A 19,815-nucleotide genomic window follows, 5' to 3' on the forward strand; every position below is an offset into this window, starting at 1 on the left:
ATTTGCTCTTTGTTGTCATTCTAGTCAGTGATTATTCCTTCTAGGTGGTTTGTGGTCCTGGCCAGGGAGTCTGGAGGGTGGAGTGTTTCTTTACTGCAGCCTAAACTTTAGATAACAGGCCAAGTCCTCCATTGTTCTCTTTCTTTCCCCACTGCCACAGTGGGTGTCGGCCGTAGTAAAAAGAAACTTGGGAGGGGCAGGAGCAGAGGCTCGTGGGAGGCTGAGCTCAGCTGTGTCCTCTCCCTCCTGGGGCATTTGATGGTTTCACCAACACGGGTCTCTCTGGGTCTAGCTTTTGAAGGCCAGGACAGCATCCACAGCAGCATGTCCTGGGTGACCAGCTCGGTCTCAGACAGGACTTGCCCAGGGTGGACAGTCGGTCTTCTGATGGTAGTTAAAAGTGGCGTGGCTGCCACAGAGCCTGGCAGGGTGCCAGGCTCATATTTGCCAAAGGATGGAACCTCAAACCAACACGCTTTGGATTGAACTCACTACTTTCCATTGATAAAAAGCAAAACTGAAGAGCTAGCTGTATGTGCCTTTGCCTGTGAGGGGAAGGGAAAGGCCTGGCTGTGCTGTCAAGCAGACCTGCCGAGCTGGGCTCCGAGTTTTATGAGTGGCATAGGCCGAGGGTTGACATGTTTCTAATACCGACCTTGGAATGGGGGTGATGGTGCCATCCAGTGGCATGGCCAGCAGATTGTGGTAGCCAGGATGTTTGCCAAGAGAAGTACATGGACATGACTTCTTCCTGAAGGGTCCCCAAACGGGGAATTGCAGGTTGGCTGCAGCTCAGGTGACCTGTGGACGTGGACCACACGAGGAATCAGTGCTGGCCCATTGGGAGCACCTCCTCTGGATGGTCTCCCTGTGGAGGCCACCCGCGGAGCAGCACATAGGCAGCCGCAGCAGCAGCCTTGCTAACATTTCAGTGCATTTCATTGCCACTCGGTTTTGGAAGATTGAAATCCCAGTTGCCTCTTACTTCACTTCCTTTCCTCGGTTGTCTGTCCCCTAGGGGCCTTTGTTTGATGCTGCTGTGAGAAATTGAATTTGAGTCATTAGAGGTAACTTCAATTAGCAGCTCGGGGATAACGGCTGTGCCCCCGGGAGCCGTAGCCAGAGCCCTGTTACTCAGAGAGCCGGCTTCCTGCTGACGGAGCAGGAGGAGAACCGGGAGCACAGGCGTGTGCACTGAGGTGTGCGCCCTCTCTCTCCTCAGGTTGAGTTTGGAGGCCTGAGTCAGAGCTGTGGAAGTGCTGTAGATTTAGCCCCTCAGAAGCAGAGGACCAAGCCATTAATTCCAGAAATGTGCTTCACCTCCACGGGCTGCAGCACGGACATCAACCTGTGCACCCCGTACCTGGAGGAGGACGGCACCAGCCTTCTGGTCTCCTGCAAGAAGTGCAGCGTCCGGGTCCACGCCAGTGAGTGCTGTCCCTGTCCCTCTGTGTCGTGTCCTGGGGGCATGGCTTTCTCCTCAAAGTCCTCGCCTCCACTGGCCTGCCCCGCAACCTTCCCATGGCCTCCCCAGTCCCGCACTACAGAGGCAGCTCGTGTGTTCTTGGGGAGTTGGTTGTGATTGAGTCTGAGTTTCATGCTCCTCCAGGATCCACAATTTCACAGCCAGCTCCAAGCTGTCCTCCTGGTTCAGATACCAGGAGGGCATCAGTCCTCACTACTCACTAGGTGTTTGAACCAGTGAAGCTACATTTCTGACTTTTTGAGGCTGAACACTGGGAGCCTGATGCTAGAATTCAGGGGTTTCTGTAAGGTTGGGTTGTAACTTTGGGACATATCTCATGGAAAAGAGTTGAAAGTCTTTGTTGTGACCGTAGCCTCTGGGCTTCATTTGCTTGTCTCCCGTCTTTGTTAGGTTGCTATGGGGTGCCCCCTGCAAAGGCTTCTGAAGACTGGATGTGTTCTCGTTGTTCAGCCAACGCCCTGGAGGAGGTGAGTGTGTCCACACTGCTACCCTAATCCCTGCAGACTTGGAGCAGGCTCAGGGCTAGACTGTTTCCTGTGGGCTTGATATCCCAGCAGTCAGCAGAGGGTCCGGTGCACAGTGAGATCAGAGAAAAGGGATTGTCGCCGTAACACCAAGAGTGGTGGCTGCTCACCCATGGCAGGGCATGGTGGGGTTTGGAAGCTGTGTTTGCTCTGTGGTGCCAGGACCAAGTAGAAGCCTCCAGTGGGTGAGCCACGGCCCGCTTTAGAGAGCTCCGCCCTGGGCTGGAGCACTAGGACGGGGCTCAGGTGGGCCGTCTTGTAGCTCTCTCTCTCCATTCCCTCTACCACCTCCCCGCAAACCTGGCTGTTACCCCACGTAGGAAGCTGTCTGAGCCCTGCAATCCTCTGGTTCAAGCAGAATGTCATTCGTGTCTTTGCTTACAGCTGTTATTTACAGGAGCAGTGAAGATCATTATGTTGAGTCGGGTGAACACTTGGTGCACTTAAGCCCCAAGTGGCCTCCCTGTCTTCCTCCAGGGGAGTCCTGCTTACAGGGGCTGTGTGGGCAAAGCCCACGTGGCATTTGGCTCCTTTCTTGTATGGAGGCCACAGTTGCCCAAAGGAAGTCAGATGGGTCGTTAATGACTTGGTGCTAACCACGTTCTTCCCACTGCCCCCCATCTTGGCAGGACTGCTGTTTATGCTCATTACGAGGAGGAGCCCTGCAGAGAGCAAACGACCACAGGTGAGTTTTCCAAGCAGCGTCTCAGAATGTGCACTTTTGAGGCGGTGTGCAGAGGTACTCAGGGCAGCGGCTGTTCGTCAGAATGACTGATGAGGTTTTGGGAAGCACATTGCTTGGAGCTGGCATAGCATCTCCAAGACTAATTTAAAAATGGGATGCCAGGGGGAGCCAAGAAATCCCGGTCCTTTCCAAGTCCATCTTTCCCTGAGGCAGAGATGTAGGTAATGTCTTCCTTTTGCAGGAGCTAGGAAGGGCCCTCGAGGATCCTGCATAATGGTGCAGGGGTTTGAAGGGCTGGAAGTGAGGGGAGCTGTCTTGTTGCACATGGGGCTGGTGCAGAGACGCATGTAGCCATGGGCTAGTGAGCCTTTTCTGAGGGCAAGTGTCCTTGAGCAGGAGAGCAGGACATTGAGAAGAGCTCAGCCAAGCCTACTTGCTGTTGAATCAAACCTACAGAAGTTTCTGGGCATCTTAGCCCAGACCTGGGCTTCTCAGCTGTCAGGCAGCTCATTTTCCCTGAGCTGAGTCTTTGTGCTCGGTCTTGGCCTACTTGACCTGTGATAGAAACATTAAGGTAAACGAGGTTTTTGCCCTGGAATTTCTGGCTGTCCAGGGTGTGGGACTCACAGGTCGGTGGGCAACCAGTGGTCAGCATCCTGCTTCCAGCTAAAGTCCTGTCCGGCCTCCTGCCTCACAGGAAGCCCCTGCATGCTGTTCCAGGTAAAGGGCCACTGAGCAGGCTGCTCCTGCTCCTTTAAAGGCACTTGCTGGCATCACTTGAGGTCATCGTGCTCCTCACCATTGCAAGATAGCGCCGTTAAGGTTCTCCTGTATTTGGAGTGGAGATGGCTCTGCTTGAGCATCCTGCTTTTTATAATTCTTGTTCTGCCTTGTAGGGACAGGCAAAACAGATCTGTTCCACTCTCATGTAACAGCCCTGAGGGAGCTGCAGACAGCTTCCGTGTAGCCCCGACACTGCCTGTTGGAGGATTCTGTGGGCCTGGCCTTCCATGCTTTCCCCATCTCAGTTGTTTCATTGTGGGTGGGGCACGACAGCCTCCTGGGGTGTCCGGGACTTACTCTAAGCCTCTGAGGGGCCATCCATTGAACAGGCTGTCAGAGTACGTGGGTGCCGGGTCAGACCTTAGAGAGCGAGCCTGCTGTGGATGAAGGGGGCAGAAAGGAGAGGTCGTTTCAGCCCAGAGGGAGAATGGTTTGGGCAGAGGCCTGCAGGGGAGAGCTGTGAATATTGGCAGGTGGGAGCACAGTTGGAGATACATTGAGGAATCACTCAGGTCCTAAAGTAAAAAAAAGAGGCCTAGGTAGAGCTCTCATTTATTCTCACTCCCTGAAATCTGCCACACTCAATTAGCTCTTATTTTGCAACAGACTGTGAGTGAGTTAGTGTTGTAAGAAGTTCACACCTGCTGCACTAGGGCAGTGTGTTGAGGTCTTATCTCCACACAGTCAGTGTGGAGACACTGTGGTTCTTACCTCCCCGGCTCCCAGGGATTTGCTTGCGGAGGTCAGCGGTCACGTTGGGTAAGGGAGGAAGTGCCGCCCGTGGTTCCTCTGAGAGGAGGAGGCCACAGGGCGTTGGAGCCACGAAACTGAGGTAGCCTTCACCTTTTGGCAGATGGGTCCACGTGTCATGTGCCGTTGCAATTCTGGAAGCAAGGTTTGTCAACATTGCGGAAAGAAGTCCAGTGGATGTGAGCAAAATTCCTCTGCCCCGCTTCAAGCTGGTAAGGAAGACGAGATGAGCTTGCAAACTCTACATCGTTACCCTGTTTATATGTCTCATACCACTTCTGCTTGGCCCAGCGGCCAGCCTTTACCCCTTGGTTTTCAGCAGGGTTTGTGATACTCACCCTATGGTTAAAAGTCGTTAATGAGTATGCCTGTAATTAGGAGATTCAGAGAGGGTGTGTGTGCTCTCCTGTTTGGGAAGGAGGTGGACTCCTGCCGGTTTGGCTCTGTGTTTGGGAAGGGGAATGGCAGAGGAGACTGTGCCGTGTGTTCCAGAGTCATCAGCTTACTCCCCCTGTGTTGTAGAAGTGTGTCTTCTGTAAGAAGCGGAGGAAAAGAGCGGCTGGCTGCTGTGTGCAGTGTTCCCATGGCCGTTGCCCAACCGCCTTCCACGTGAGCTGTGCCCAGGCCGCAGGAGTGATGATGCAGCCAGATGACTGGCCTTTCGTCGTCTTCATTACCTGCTTTCGGCACAGGATTCCTAACTTGGAGGTGAGAGAGAGTGCCCTTCTGGAATCCTCTTGACAGTTTCCATGATCATCTTCTCTGCAGGCTGTTCGTTTATTGTGTCAGCAAATATTTCCTCAAGCATTATGCTCTATGGAGAGTGCTGATGAGTAAGGGAGTAAGAGACAGCTCCTGTCATCTCTGCTCCCTGCCTGGCACTTCCTAATCCAGTGACACCTAACCACGAGTGGTTGGTTCCTTCTGATTATCTGTGTCCTTGTGTGCCTCTCCTCCAGGATAAAACTCCTTGAGGGTTCCTTTTTTATTATTCTAAGTGTCCCCATTTAGCACGGTGTCAGGGACATCGTAGAAGCTCTGTAAATGTGAACTGCTGGGGAGCGCGCCCAGCAGTTAGCCACTCACTGCCACACGGTGGAGATTTTGTACTTCTTCAAATGTTGGAGCCCAGAGAAAGCTACATGTGACTTTAGCTAGAGGAGTTGTGGAAGGGCTCGTATGGAAGGTAGCACTTGGAGTGGGTCCTAAACGATAAGCAGGAATCGTGTGCGCAAGGGCATTCGAGGCTTCAGAAATAGAACAGGCCAGTCTTAGAAGAATGAGCACAAGACTGCTCTGGGACCGTCGCGGGGGTGGCACCGAAGGGCAGGCAGCTCTGAAGGGTGGAGGTGCGGGACTGCCGTGCTGCACAAGATGAAGAGAGCTGTTCCGGTGTTTTGATTTGTCACTGGGGGATTCGGGGATTGGAGGAATGAGAATTTAAGGCAGAGAGACTGGTTAACCTAGGGAGACAGGAGGCCTGAAGTGGGAACACATAGAGCATTGGGGCCACTTTTAACATTTTCCCTCTACCGTTTGGGATCGTGGAAAAGTCCTTGTTGGCTGACTGGAGTCTCCTTTTTCATAGAGCTATTTTACTGAGCATGAGAGCTGGTCAGGGGTGGGTTAGGGGCTTAGGAAGGTGGAAAAATCGCCAGTGAAAGAATGAGACTCGGGAAGAATAAACACTTGAGGCAGCATTGAATCCTGCCTCGGGTAGGGAACTAGAAGTTTGGTTATAGAACAGGATAGTGGATGTGTTGCACTTCACATCCTTAAATGGGCAGCCATAGACTGCTGAATCTGTGAGGAAACAATTCTGTTGAGTGTTTCTGCTATTAATTCATCCCCCACATATTTGTTGTGGGGAATGCTACATGTGGCATCTGCTACATGTCGGGAAACAAGTAAAATGATAGTGTATCAGATGGGGAGAAGAGCACAGGATAAAGATGCGGCAGGGTAAGGGGCGTGGAAGAGGAGGTCTTGAGCAGTGGTGTCGGTAAGTTGACATTTGGATGTGAGGGAGCCAGCATGCATATAAGGGGGCGGATAGCACTTCAGGTAGAGGGAAGAGCAGTGCAGAACCCCTGGGGCGGGAACACACGAGCCCACAGGGAGGGCTAGCGTGGCTGGAGTGCAGTGCCCAAGCAGCGTGGGGAGGAGCGGTCGGACACAAGGCCACGGGTGCTTTGTGATCCTGTTTGTGTTAAAACAAGTTCAGAATAGAAGGGTGATGTGAGGGTCCTAGAGGTGGCAGGGCCTTTGTAATGAAGAGCCATTTGTCACATGTACCTGAGGACGTCCAGGGAAATTCAGTCTTTGCACCCGAGCCTTGAGGGCCGAGCTGGTGCTGAGATCTGTGTGGGGCATTGTCTGGGGGCCCCAGGCCGCAGGCCACCTGCCGGATGTCTGCTTCAGTGCGTGTCTCAGTTGTGTGCGGTACTAGTTCCTGGCAGCAAATAGGGAAGTCACAAGAGTCTGTCCATGCAATTCGGGGCAAGAGGTATGAGTGTGTGAGGACAGTTATGGATTGAGAACTAGGAAGGAACTACATTTACACAAGAAAATATGGTATTGGTTTCTTTCACTAGCCTGGCTGGGGTGTAGGTACCCACAAAGACGTGTTTCAGTTCCCATCCCTTAGTCGTTTTTACTGTTCCATACCTTTGCTGTCTTTGCCTGGTAAAGAGGAACCAACTGATTTGGGGTCCCATTTGCCAGACCTGTCTGTGGGGGTAACCCAAGCCTCTGTTTTTTCCAGCGTGCCAAGGGAGCCTTGCAGAGCATCACTGTGGGCCAGAAGGTCATTAGCAAGCACAAGAATGGGCGCTTCTACCAGTGTGAGGTGGTCAGGCTCACCACTGAGACTTTCTATGAAGTCAATTTTGATGATGGCTCCTTCAGTGACAATCTCTACCCTGAGGATATAGTGGTAAGTTCTGGAAGGAGCTTCTTGGGCAGTTTGGGGTTGGGGTGTGTCTAGGTCTGGCTGGCAGCCTGGCTGTGGGCCTCCCCTTTCTGACCAGGCCCACAGTTTCATCAGTTGGTCCCAGAACAAAAAGCCTTTGTACTGGGCCGTCTATGGAAATGAACTTGCGTGCTGCTAGGGCACCGTGCATCCTCTAGAAGCTGTAGGAATCAGCGTTTTCTGCATTTCTTTGCAACCTGCCTGTATTTTGGTCTAAACGACCCTAAAGGCATTGTGATTCGGGTGAGAGAGCCCAGGCTTTGAGATGACCCGTGTGCAGGGACCATTTCCATTGCTGATCGCTGTGTGTGAGGGGGAGAATTACCCAGTTCTTTCTACCATGCCCTCTTAGTAGATACAGGGTCTCGGCTTTTGGTTCTTTATAGAGTAAGCCTTCGGGGCTGAGCAAAAACTGCTTGGACAGACACTCCTGTTCTGCTTGTCTTATCAACACGTGAGACACAAGGCCCTGCCTGGACCGAGTCCTAGGTTTCCTGGCTTAGCACTCAGGACTTAGTTCAGGTTTCCCCTGTTCCTACCCTGCCTTTCATGTGTTACACTAAGCATTAAGGTAGTGGGATTGAGCCACTTTGAACAAATCAGGTGTTTTCCTTGTTTATGCCACATTAGCTACGCAGCTGCTAAAAGCACATTAATTACAAGGTAGTAAGGGTGGCAGTAATCTTATTTGTGGCAATAAGATAGCTGTGATTTAGTAAGCTCTCTGGTGTGCCAGGCAGTCTGCTAAGTGCTTTATGTTAAGTATTTCTGTCACCTGTCATACCAACTCTAGGTGGTATTATCTCTAACTTACAGAATAGTGATCTCACGACTCTCTTCTCAGAGTTACTGAGGTTGCCCTGGCTGGTACGGCTCAGTGGATTGGGTGTTGTCTTGCAAACTGAAAGGTCGCCGGTTTGGTTCTTGGTCAGGGCACATGCCTGGGTTGTGGCCAGGTCCCTGATGTGCAAGAGGCAACCAATCGATATTTCTCTCATATTGAGGTTTCTTTCCCTTTCTTTCTCCTTCCCTTTCTCTCTAAAAAAAGTAAATAAAAAAATTTAAAGGTTTTATTTCTTTTCAGAGAAAAGGAGGGAGAAAGAGAGGAACAGAAACATCAATGTGTAGTTGCCTCTCATGTACCAACTGGAGACCTGGCCTGCAACCCAGGCTTATGCCCCGACTGGGAACTGAACCAGCAACCCTTTGGTTCCCAGCCTGGTGCTCAATCCACTGAGCCACACCAGCCAGGGCTAAAATATATTTTTTTAAATAAAAGTTACTGAGGACCCCAAAGAGCTTGTGTTTTGTGAGTTATGTCTATCAATATTTATTCTATGAGAAGTTAAAACTTTTGAGATTGATTTGAGATAAACTATTTTTAATTAAAAACAACTGTATTTTATTTATTTTAATCCTCACTTGAGGATATTTTTTATTGATTTTCTAGAGAGAGAGGAAGGGGGTAAGGAGAGAGAAGGAGAGAAACATCGATTGGTTGCCTCCCATACATGCCTTGAGCAGAGATCGAACCTGTAACCTAAGTATGTGCCCTGACTGGGGATTGAACCTGCAGCCTTTTGGTGTATGGGATGATGCTCCAACAACTTAAGCCACCCAGCCAGGGCAAAAATAATTTCATTTTAAAACAAAAATTAGTTGAAAGAATGCCATTTGCAAATATCTTTTAATGTCACATTTTCAGTCTGTTGCAATTTATTGTTTTGGTTAAAAAGATGAAGAAAATCAGTCTCACAGACATGTAATTGGAGAAGGGGGAAGTATTTTAGTAGCCTTTCAGATAATTATGGTATTCTTTAATATTACACCAAAACTCAACGAGTGTCGGTTTCTTAAAACTTCAGTGCAGTGTGGAATCTGAAAGCAGGTCAGTGACCTTTGCGTAGCCGGTTACATTAACATCCATGGTTCTGTCTTCACCGAGAATGGGTCTCCCCCCATGTGGGATTTCGTAGTGTCACACATTATTGGTGATGGACCGTGCAGACCTTTCAAATGTGAAATTTTCTTACTATCAAAATCACCTTTACTTATATGACTAGTCTCAGAAAAATCTTGAAATTTGGGGAAGCTTCAAGCTCATGTTGCTTCTAATTTCTGTTTGATAGCTTAGATCTTTACCATTGGCAGCACTTGATACTGTCGGTTGTTTTCTTTGAAGCAACAGGCTCACTTCATTCATTTTGAAGATGTCTGCCAGTACCCAAGTCTAAAGCTTATGTTCCATGAAAGGAGCAGCTGCTTCAACTCACAACTCAGACATTACACAGTATCTTTCCCGTAGCAGACGGGCTGCTGAGCATTTCTACGCAAGCAGGAATTCGTCTTGGTGCACGCTTCCCTGAGGGAGATGGCGGCTGCCACTTTGCTCAGGTGGCCTTCCTTTCATGCTTCTCCCTTATTGTTCCCTCAGAGTCAGGACTGTCTTCAGTTGGGTCCACCTGCTGAAGGGGAAGTGGTTCAAGTGCGATGGACAGACGGCCAAGTCTATGGAGCCAAGTTTGTGGCCTCCCATCCCATCCAGATGTACCAGGTAACCACAGGTTTTTGCTGGGAGCTGGAGGGTACTTGATTAATTCAGTGTTTCCTCTTGGGCCAGATGTGTGTCTTTGCTCTTGGGAGAGCTAAGGGCTTGGTAACAACCCTTTCAGAGCTAGGGGCTGCCCTGTGTCTAGGCTTAGCTGTGGCTTCAAACATGGTGGTCCTTCAGTGTTCTAATTCTTCCCGTGACTACAGGACATCGCCACTGTGCCTGGGGGTCCAGGGACAGAGTCAGGGATATCGTAGCCAAAGGCCTTTGTCTCCTTGGTAGGTGGAGTTTGAGGACGGCTCACAGTTGGTGGTTAAGAGAGATGACGTTTACACGCTGGATGAAGAGCTTCCCAAAAGAGTCAAGTCTAGACTGGTGAGTGTGTTTCATGGGTGCCCACATTCCTGCCTTGGAGGGTGGGAGCCAGGCAGGGACGTGTCCCCGTGTTTTTTTTCTTGTGGTGGCTGGCCACAGAGAGCTCATTTGGCTTGCCTGTTCTTCCACAGTCAGTAGCTTCAGACATGCGCTTCAATGAGATTTTCACAGAGAAGGAGGTCAAACAGGAAAAGAAACGGCAGCGAGTTATCAACTCCAGATACCGGGAAGATTACATTGAGCCCGCTCTGTACCGGGCCATCATGGAGTAGGTGCTTCCAGGAGCCTCGAGATCCCCAGCCATCGAGGCGAGAGCTCTGTGGAGGCTCCACAGCACAGCAGACACATGGAACTCTGAAGTCTGTAAAATGAAGTTGTAAAATGCAAAGGAATGAAATAATCGACCTATCATCTTCTCACCCCACCTTTGTCGTATCTCCTCTAATGAAAGGACAAGCCGTTCTTGGACACGTGGCAGCAGCCGCCGAGCCACCGGCTGAGCTGAGCACTGGAGTGTGGTGGCTGCACTGTCTTCAGTGGCGTGGGCTCTGCTGGCTGGACTGTTGCCCTGTCCCTGGCCTAGGACTTAGCTTCCTAACGAGCACCTGCACCGCCTAGGAAGAGGTGCTGGTGCTTGCCCCCTCCCCTCCCCGTTTTGTATTTATGTGTGCGTGTGCGCGTGTGTGGGTGGGTGGGCTGACCAGCTTTTGCCAGCCCCTGGCCTTTACTTTCTTCCTTGCCTATCCAGGGCAAACAAAATGTGAAATTCTGCCCTCAGCCGAGCTGAGTAAAGGCCCCCTGGGGTTGGCTGGAGATGGGTGTGGCATCCGTCCCTTGAACTGCCGCAAGGGAGCTCAGGCAAAGCTGCAGTATTGAGATGCAGAGGAGTTAGTGCCACCTCTTTGTCCTCTCTTGAAGAAGATAGGAGTGACACGGGTATGTGCCCACATTTCTCTAGGCACAGAGGCCCCGTGGCACAGTATTAGTGTGTGTGGGTGGGGAGTGTCGTCAAGGGGGATCCTAATGATGGAAGCAGGCAGCACCTGGTGGGTGATTCTGTCAGCAGAAAATTGCAATCATGTAGGGGCTGGGAGGGATAAGATGAACTGGGGCCATTGGTGGCCAGGGGCAGGTTTGCCCCAGGTCTGGGGATGGGAGGGAGTGAATTTGGGGGGCGGGTGGGACTGGAGGGCAACACTGAAGGGGTTAAACAGGTTTTTGCTCCTCATGAATTTGTTTGCCTGGGCCCAGGATTGGAGGGCTTCACACCTGTACCCTATGTATACAAGAATCAGATTTATAATACTTCCCTGGTTTTTGTTACATATGAACGCTATAAACCAAATTATTTTGAAAACTGGTGCATCACTTTGTCTTTAGCAATAAAATGTGTTGAGCAGAGGATTGGTTGTGTCTGCCCCAAGGAGCCCAAGTGGCCCAGGGTCAGGCTGAGGGCATATCTAGAGTCATAGGCTCCAGAACAAGGCTGTGTATTTTAAGAAGACTCAGCCTGCAAAGATTTAGGAAGTTGTCCTAAAGAGATGGGTTTCTGGTCAAATTGTGATGCGGTGGCTCTGTATTAGGCCCAGCATGGTGGGACTGGGTAGCAGAGGCATCTCCAGCCATGAGTACCTCTTTTTTGGTTCCTCTTCCTTAGAGATTGGAAGGCGGTATAAAAGGGAAGACCAGACTGCCATTCATTCTGTAGAACTGAATTTGATCTCTTAACTTCTGGCCCACTTAATTGAGCTGGTCAAGTTCATCCCAGTCTGTTCCACACAAATTGTTGAACCAGCTTGCCAGGAAGGCAGTACATTTTAGGTGCTCGAAGCGCAACGGACTTGACCCCCAGAGGCATCCCAGTGGGGTCCTGAAGCTGCTCTGAGCTGTCTGTACTTAGTGGAGAAGCTTCCCTGGAGGAAGATCTGGTCCCTGTGCCTGGGGGTTTCCTGAAATCCAGGTGGACAGGGATAGAGCGGCAGCAGCAGGCCAGGAGGGGCCAGTGAATAGGTGCAGGACTCAGAGACAGCAGAGCCCCCAGGCACTCCGTTTCATGGCCCTGTCCAGATGCAGAGGCTAGGGTCAGCTCAACAACTCAATACTTCTTTGTGTCCTGGGTTTTGGGAAGTGGCTGCTGCCTGGTGTCTCCTGGGGGTGGGAGGCATGGGGCTGGGAGCAGCAGGCTTCAAAGACATTTTATGCCAGCTCCCTCCTGGGGCCAAGAAAGGGAGATTGGGTTTTTGTGCAGCACCTAGTGATTCCCAGTGAGTCATCAGGTAAGACTGGGCAGAAGCCTAAATGGATTGGTGAGCCCTGGGAGCAAGCACCATTGGAGGAAAAGGAACTTCCCCACCTGCAGCCTCCATTGACCCTACTCTACCTGGAGGACCTGTACAGCTGGGATTCTTGATCTGATCCTTGCAGAGTTCTTAACTATTTTTCCTGAAACTTTGTACTTTTTATTTTAGTCAGGCTAATCCTGAGAAAACCAAAGTTTAAAGATGTAATGAGATTTTATTTAGATCGCACACAAGCAGTTGTCTCCCTCACTACCTGCCTGTCTAGTCGGGACAAGGCCTCAGGGGACTCACGCCAGGGAAGGGTGGGCTCACCTGTCTTAGGTAGGCTCCTAGAGGACTTTTGCCAGGGCAAAGTGCCCTCCTTTAGGGTAGGGTCTTTAGGTTGGCGACCAAGGATTGTAGCCTGAGAGTTCCTCTTCCCACCTGAGGAATTACATTTTAAATTGTGCCCAGGCGTTACCCTGGCTGCTCTGGTTTGGTGGATTGAGTACTGGCCTGCAAGCCAGAGGGTCGCGGTTTGATTCCCAGTCAGGACACATAACTGGGTTGTGCGCCAGATCCCCCGTTGGGGTGTGAGAGGCAGCTGATCTACGTGTCCCTCACATCTATGTTTCTCTCTCTCTCCTTCCCTTCCCCCCTCTCTAAAAATAAGTAAAATATCTTTTTAAAGGATAAATCATGCCCAGGAGAATGCCTGGCCTTGGTTGAATGAGGGAGTAGGATGGGAAAGTGCTGGGTGGGACCGCCAGAACTGCAAAGGCTAAACAGGATGGGACAGGGTGGAGTGGTTCTAACCCCAGACAACATTTTTTTCAAGGCTCAGAAATTGGTAATACAGAAGTGCATCCTGAGAATCCCATCCACCCTTAACTCCCACGACAGTACAGGGTCGCCCAGCTCGTGGAGGCCTAAACCTTGGGCCTCAGGGAACGAACCGGCAAGCGCTCCTTGGCGTGGAACGCCACCCGGCACATTGCGCCCAGGAGGCCCCTCGCGCGGGCGAAGATGCAGGCTCTGGAAAGGCTGGGTCATCCTGGCGGACAGCGGGTCCTGCGGCCATCAGACATTGGCATCTCGGGGAGGGAAGCCAGAAGTGGAGGAATCCTCCAGGCCTGGGCGTCAGCGCCGAGCAGGCAGTCCGAGACCGCACGACCCTTCTGCAGCGTCGCAGAGTCTGCGGCGCCAGCCCACGACCGCGGGTGGGGCGGTGGGCTCGGGAAACTAGGGGCTGCGCTGCCAGCATGCCACTCTGGGGCTGTGCCCGCCCACTGGCCGTAGCGCAGCTCTGCATTGGTCATCCCGGCGCCCCGCCCGGCTCCTGCGCGTGGATTGGCCGCAGATGCCCGCCTCCCGGCGAGGGCGCTGAGGCGGAGAGTGGGATTGGTGGTCCCGCCGTCCCCGGTCGCGGACGCGCGCTCCGCCCGCCGCTGCGTCCTCACTATGGCGGCGCCCATGCCGCCCGCCGCGTCCTGGGTGCCCCCCGGGGTCCCCCGCGGCTGCTGTGGCCGTCTCCCACGCCGTCGCCTCGGTCTTCCCGCTCGCGTCGGGCCGGGCGCCGCCTCCCCGCTGCCTGCCTTTTCGCTGCGGTAAGAGCCGGACCTGCGCGTGTCCGGGCGCAGCAGCCGCCGCGGCTAACGGTCAGCGCGCCGCCCCTCCCCTCCCCCTTCGCCCGCGGCTCCCGGGTCTGGGCCCGGCGCGCAGCCGCGCGCGCTAGTGTTGGGGCAGGAGGTTCTGGGTGCTGACGAGTCCTCTTAATAATGAAGTCCGGCGGTCGCCGGGTTTCGGGCCGGGCTCCTGGACGACCTCGTGACGGCAGGGGCAGGGGCTGCGAGGCCTGCGGGGAGAGGACAGCTGGCTCCTGGCCGAACGGCTGAGGTCATCTGCGTGCGAGACCCCGCGGCGCTGCGCACCTGGGCGCAGAGGACGGACACGGTCAGCCCCGCATCCGCTCCTCCGGGAGGAAGAAGTCCAGGGACAGCAGTCTCCCAGCGGGAATCGGCCGGGGCCGCGCAGTGGTTGTCATCGCTGCACTGCCGGCCGGGTGTTTAGGGGGCCTGGGTCAGTTTGATTGGCAGAGCACACCTCTCTTGCTTCTTTAGCAGGAGGAAATATCTTAGTCATGAGAGCATGTTTGGTCATGGTATTGTCCCACAAATGTTTTGGATTCCTTTTCACAGCAGTGCCATTTTTATAATTCCTTGAGAAACCGTATTTCCGTTTGTTTCCCTGACCTGTGAGGAAGGAGTGAAACTGAGTGGAATCATTGTAGTTAACTGACAGAGGGATAAAAAAAAGCGATACAAACTTTTCTGTGGCTATACTTTCAATTATCTGTGCTAGCGATTTTCAACCTGTAAGCCGCAAGAATACGTGCAATACCTGACTCTGACTTCTTTTCCCAGATTTTCAAATGAAAAAGTGACAGTAGTCAGCACAAAAATAGCCAACCATAGTGATTGTGAGCGAATCAAAATTATACCTACTTTTTTTTTAGTCAGGCAAAAAAGTATACTCTTTAGTATGCCACAGAATTTTAGTAATTAGTTTATGTATGTGACAAGATGAAAAAAGTTAAAAGTCGCTGCTCTATGTACTGTGGCTAGGTGAACAGGGTGGTAGAAAAAAGCTCTTACCAGGCTTCTGAAAGTAAGTCATCATGGAAAATTGGGTTATTTCTAAGTCATAACCACGCTGGGCTGATGATCACTGTTTGGTATACCTTCAAGTCGAAAGGATTAAAAGGCAGCTGGCACAAACATGACAAAATTATTTTCAAATAATCTTTTAAAGTAATAGCAGCTCTCAAGATTAAAGATTCTTAAGGACATTTTAACCATTAAGTGGTGAATCTCTCCATTTCACATGTTGCATGAGGAAATAAGATGTGTATATTTTTAGAAATTACTGTATATATATTATGTGCAAGGCAATGCAACTGTGGGGAACACAGGACCTGTCAGGTATAAGGCTTATTCTAATGGGCCTCTACATTAGTTGTGGGAATAAAGGGCACACTGGACATTGGTAACTAGCGATGTAATCTCCAGAATTCTGAGACAGTAGGCACGGTGACACTGCAGGAAAAGGGGTCCAGTTGAGGCATGAGTGGGTAGGCCTGTGTGGACGATGAGGAAGGAGAAACGGGGAAGTGAGAAAGTGAGGATGGTGGGGGTGGCAGGAGAGAACCCAAATGCTCCTGGTGGTTCCAGGGCCTGTCCTCTTGGGAGAAGCACACCATGCGGTTGCACAAACGAGGTGGCATCTCCAAGAAGTAACTTTTCCTGGGTGGTGCAGAGGATGACCAAGTAGTGGTATTCGCCTCATACGAAGCTGCAGCCAGCTGTTAGAAAAGCGGTACAACAGCACTTGCCTTGCCTGGATACCTTTCCGATTAACCTCAGCTTTGTGGAGTAACAGTCCTCTCCACTAACCAGGATTTACACTTTAAGAACCATTCTTGCCTATCTTCCCCACCACCTGCACCAGTTCGGTTGGCTGCCAGGCCTTTTGAGTCTGCCTCTGCATTATTTCTGGCATCTGCTGCTTATTGTTCCTGCTGTCATCACACGACTGCAGGGCCTTCGATGTTCCATTCCCTTGATTTATTGCACAACCCCCCTGACATACTTACTTTCCTTACGTCTGTCTTGTGTACTGCTGTCCCTTTCGGATACCTCACTTCCGCAGCCGAGACTTAGTGGTTCCCCACTGTTGAATTAAGCACAGACCAGACTGGCATGGGCAGTATGGGTAAACTCACTTTTTTTTTTTTTTGCCTTTTTCTTAGATTTTTATTATATTTCCCAGATAACTGTTTGCTTTTTGTGCGTTGCTCTTTGTGCTCTATATCTTTGCTCATGTTGCTTTTTCTACATTAAATGACCCCTTTCAATCTTTAATCCTGGGTTTTCACCCGTGTTTCAGGGCCATTTGATACAGAATTTCCTTTGTGAAGCTTTTTATTTTTTAAAAGACTTTTATTTTTTGAGAGAGGGAAATGGAGGGAGAAAGGAAAAGAAGTATTGATCTGTTGCCTCTGGCGAACCCCCCAAATGAGGACCTGGCCAGCAGCCCAGGCACATGCCTGACTGAAAACCAAACTGGCAGCCTTTCAGTTTGCAGGCCATACTCAGTCCACAGAGCCACACCAGCCAGGGCTTTTGTGAAACATTTCTGTACCTGATTCCCCATCTAGACGGGACTTGTCTCTTGCTTAAACTGTTGTAACACCAGAGTCTGACTTTTGGCCACAGTTGCCAGCATAAGACTGAAGCTCTTTCAAGAGATGGAATGTCTTCATCATCTAGCACAGTGTTTTGTACATAGTGGGTGCTTGGCAGATGTACTTTATATTGAATATGGTTTTGAACCAGGATGGCTGCAAAGAAAGTCCTATGTGCAAACAAAATATTTATTACAAAATCTGTAAATGAAGTTACTTACGTGAGAGAATTACTTACTGAGAGACCTGCTGTATTGGTTTGGACAGCCCAAGTGAGGCCGCGTTAACATGACACACTTGAGAGTGGCTCCGCAGAACCAAAGCCAGCTTCTCTCATCCTGCGTGTCCAGCACGAGTGCACTCAGGGACCCAGGCTAATGGAAACACCCTCTTAATGTGGTATTTTCATGGTCATTTTGAATGAGTGAAAGACAGTGGTCAGAGGACACTGGCTTTTAACGTTTCTGTCCCAAAGTGGTGTGTCACTGTCACATTTCATTGGCTAAGGCACGTGACGTTGCCATGCCTAACTTCAGAAAAGCAGGGAGTTGCAGTGTTAGTATGTAAGCAAAGAGCCAGAAATGATTTGCCAACAGCACAAATGACTTACATCTCTAAGAGTACCACGGCCCTTAGAATCGGGGTCCCCAGCCTCCGGCCTGCAGACCAGTACTGGTCCCGCACAGCCGGAGGTGAGCTTGAATAATGTGCTGGCGGCATGCCAAAACGACCCCCCCCCCAATCCTCTGACAATTTTCCTCATGGAAAATTGTCTTCCATGCAACCAGTCCCTGGTGCTGAAAAGGCAGGGGACTGCTGCCACAGATTAGAGGTAGCAAAATCAGATGGGCTGCTTGAGACAAACTTTGACATTAGCAAGAAATAAATAATAGCTCTAACTAGGCATGGGAGTGCAGGGAATTGGGAAGTCAGAGCTCCACCCTAAGCACTCTAAGTGCCCCCAGACCAAGGCTGTCCATAAAACGGCTTCTGTTATATCCCAGCACAGTCCTTCCCGAGGGCACACTATTGTGATAAACACAGGAATGAATGGTCCTGAGACATCCAGAAGAGTTAAATTACATTGAAGATACTCAATTTAAGAAGCCAGGAAATGTGTAATACTTGAGGTACATTTTCACTTGAATGGTTAATATAAAAAAGGAATCTTAGTTCAACTTTATTAGTTTAATTGAGGCTATCAAACTTTGGTAATTGGGGAGGAGATTTCACTTGTGATGAAGAACGGAAGCATGGAGTGCGTTTGGGGCCTTGGTTCAGGAGATAGGATCTGGCTTCAAGTCTTGGCTCTGCCGCTAATTGTCTAACATTGAGCAAGTGTCTTACTTATTGTTGAGCCTGAGCTTCCTTGTCAGCAAAATGTACTGGGCAGTTATGAGGGCCACATGAGTTTATATAAGTGCTTCACACAGTGCATGGTTTAGAGGAAGCACTCACAGTTGTGCTCACATTCATCAGCAACGGCAACAGCAGGAATTGAAAGAAACTGAGGTACCAGCTAAGGAAACTGCAGGGACACAGGTAGAAGGGTTCCTCCAAGGGTTTCCTACCTTTTTCCCCTTCCCTGGGTAGCGTTCTTGCAACATCTTTATTATTTTCACATCTATCATCCTTTACTTAGTTGTGTCCTTGTCTGTGTCTCCCACGGGACTAGGCGCTCTTGTCATCCCACAAGTGCTCACTGAGCACGAGCTCTGTCCAGGTTCTGCTAGGTCCTGGCGTTAGGCATGATAAATATGAAAGGTATTATGTTCCTGGCCTCAGTGTGGTGAGACCAGAAGCCAGTAAACCAGCAGTTAGAATACATTGTAACAAGGGCTGTGCTTGTGGATTCTGTGAGATCTCCTACATTCCAGGGAAGTTCACACCTAACCTAAGTCTTAAACAATCACCTTATTAGCTGGGTGGATGGGGGGGGGGGGGCGGTTTAAAGGCTTTTCAGACTGGAAATAATATGTGCAGTGACCTAGAAACAAACAAGTGGTTGCATCCTGAAGATGCGTGAATGGCAAAGGTCAAGGTATGTTTGGTGATGGTGTGCAGGCTGCGAAAGTCAGATTGTGGAGGCTCTGTCTTGCAGGGGAGTAGGAGCCACTCAAAGGATTCAGAGGCAGGAAATGACTATCAGCTTTCCCTTTTAGGAAGATCATTGCATGTGGAGGAAGCAGAGGAGCGAGTGTCCTGTTTCCCTCACATGGAAAGTTCCGGGGTCTGCAACAGTAGTACGGGGCCTGCTGTGCAAGAGTCACACAGTGTTTATGTATGAGGAGGGGTTAGAGCGAGGTGAGGCTGGAGGGAAGGATGCCAGGTAGGCTGTTGCAAGTAATGTGAGCACTGTGTCCATGACCTCCCTAGGGATAGAAGAGAGTACTGTGAATGAGTCAGTAGACCAGGGTTTCAGTCATGGTTTCACCAGTTTTTATGGTATGACCTTGGGCAAGCTTCAGACCTCTTGTGTCTTACTGGTTTTCAAATATTTAAAATGGAGATAAAAATCATTCTTTCAAGGTTGCTTGAGGATTAAATTTACAGATATTAAAAAACCTGGTACTCTGCCCTGGCTGGTGTAACTCAGTGTATTGAGCATGGGCTGTGAACCAAAGGTCACCAGCTCGATTCCCAGTCAGGGAACTTGTCTGGGTTGCGGGCCAGGTCCCCAGGGGGGCCAGGTGAGAGGCAACCACATGTTGATGTTTCTCTCCCTCTCTATCTCCCTTCCCCTCTCTCTAAAACTTACTAAATAAAATCCTAAAAAAAAAACCCCTGATACTATACTATTAGACACAATCTCTTACAATAAAATTACTAGTTTTAGGATTCCTGATGTGTAGTATATAACCTGGTTCATAGAAGGTGATTATTAGCCTTAAAACCTACCACCTGGAGTTAACCACTGTCAACATTGGTGATGCTGGTTTGGGAGTTTTAGGCATGAGGGAATTATTCCAAGGTTAAGAAAGGAAGGATTGATAAGACTATCATACCAATTTAAACTTTCTTTAAATGCCAGTACAGTACATGTGGCTGCTCAGCTGCTCCCCACCCTCACTCAGAAGTCACACGCAGATGTGCACACCACTCTTGATACTGATGTTATACTGTGCTCTCTGCATGGGCTGCTGAAGTGTATGTGGTTTCCTTCAGTCT

The 19,815-nt window shown here is 50.4% G+C and overlaps 2 protein-coding genes across 8 annotated transcripts in view; both read left to right on the plus strand.

Annotated features, from left to right (window-relative positions):
- Positions 1-11,482, plus strand: part of KDM4A (lysine demethylase 4A) — a 38,867-nt gene extending 27,385 nt beyond the window's left edge. For all 3 annotated transcript variants that reach the window (XM_037069586.1, XM_037069587.1, XM_037069588.1), the window contains exons 14-22: positions 1,223-1,427; positions 1,877-1,953; positions 2,640-2,695; positions 4,332-4,440; positions 4,751-4,936; positions 6,993-7,163; positions 9,634-9,753; positions 10,033-10,125; positions 10,257-11,482. In XM_037069586.1, coding sequence (XP_036925481.1) covers positions 1,223-1,427; positions 1,877-1,953; positions 2,640-2,695; positions 4,332-4,440; positions 4,751-4,936; positions 6,993-7,163; positions 9,634-9,753; positions 10,033-10,125; positions 10,257-10,397 — 1,158 coding nt within the window. In that variant the 3' untranslated portion in view covers positions 10,398-11,482. The remainder of the gene's footprint in view (positions 1-1,222; positions 1,428-1,876; positions 1,954-2,639; positions 2,696-4,331; positions 4,441-4,750; positions 4,937-6,992; positions 7,164-9,633; positions 9,754-10,032; positions 10,126-10,256) is intronic.
- Positions 11,483-13,811: 2,329 nt separating this feature from the next.
- The window catches only part of ST3GAL3 (ST3 beta-galactoside alpha-2,3-sialyltransferase 3), a 191,320-nt gene continuing 185,316 nt past the window's right edge, over positions 13,812-19,815 (plus strand). For 2 of the 5 annotated variants that reach the window (XM_037069695.1, XM_037069697.1), the window contains exon 1: positions 13,814-14,011. The gene's annotated coding sequence lies outside the window, so the exon portion shown is untranslated. Of the gene's footprint in view, positions 14,012-19,815 lie in introns of all 5 variants that reach the window. The other 3 variants (XM_037069693.1, XM_037069694.1, XM_037069696.1) reach the window with 2 other exon arrangements.

This window comes from Sturnira hondurensis, unplaced genomic scaffold, assembly GCF_014824575.4.
Source record: "Sturnira hondurensis isolate 20B ecotype Veracruz unplaced genomic scaffold, ASM1482457v3 Scaffold0018725, whole genome shotgun sequence".
Lineage (NCBI taxonomy): Eukaryota > Metazoa > Chordata > Mammalia > Chiroptera > Phyllostomidae > Sturnira > Sturnira hondurensis.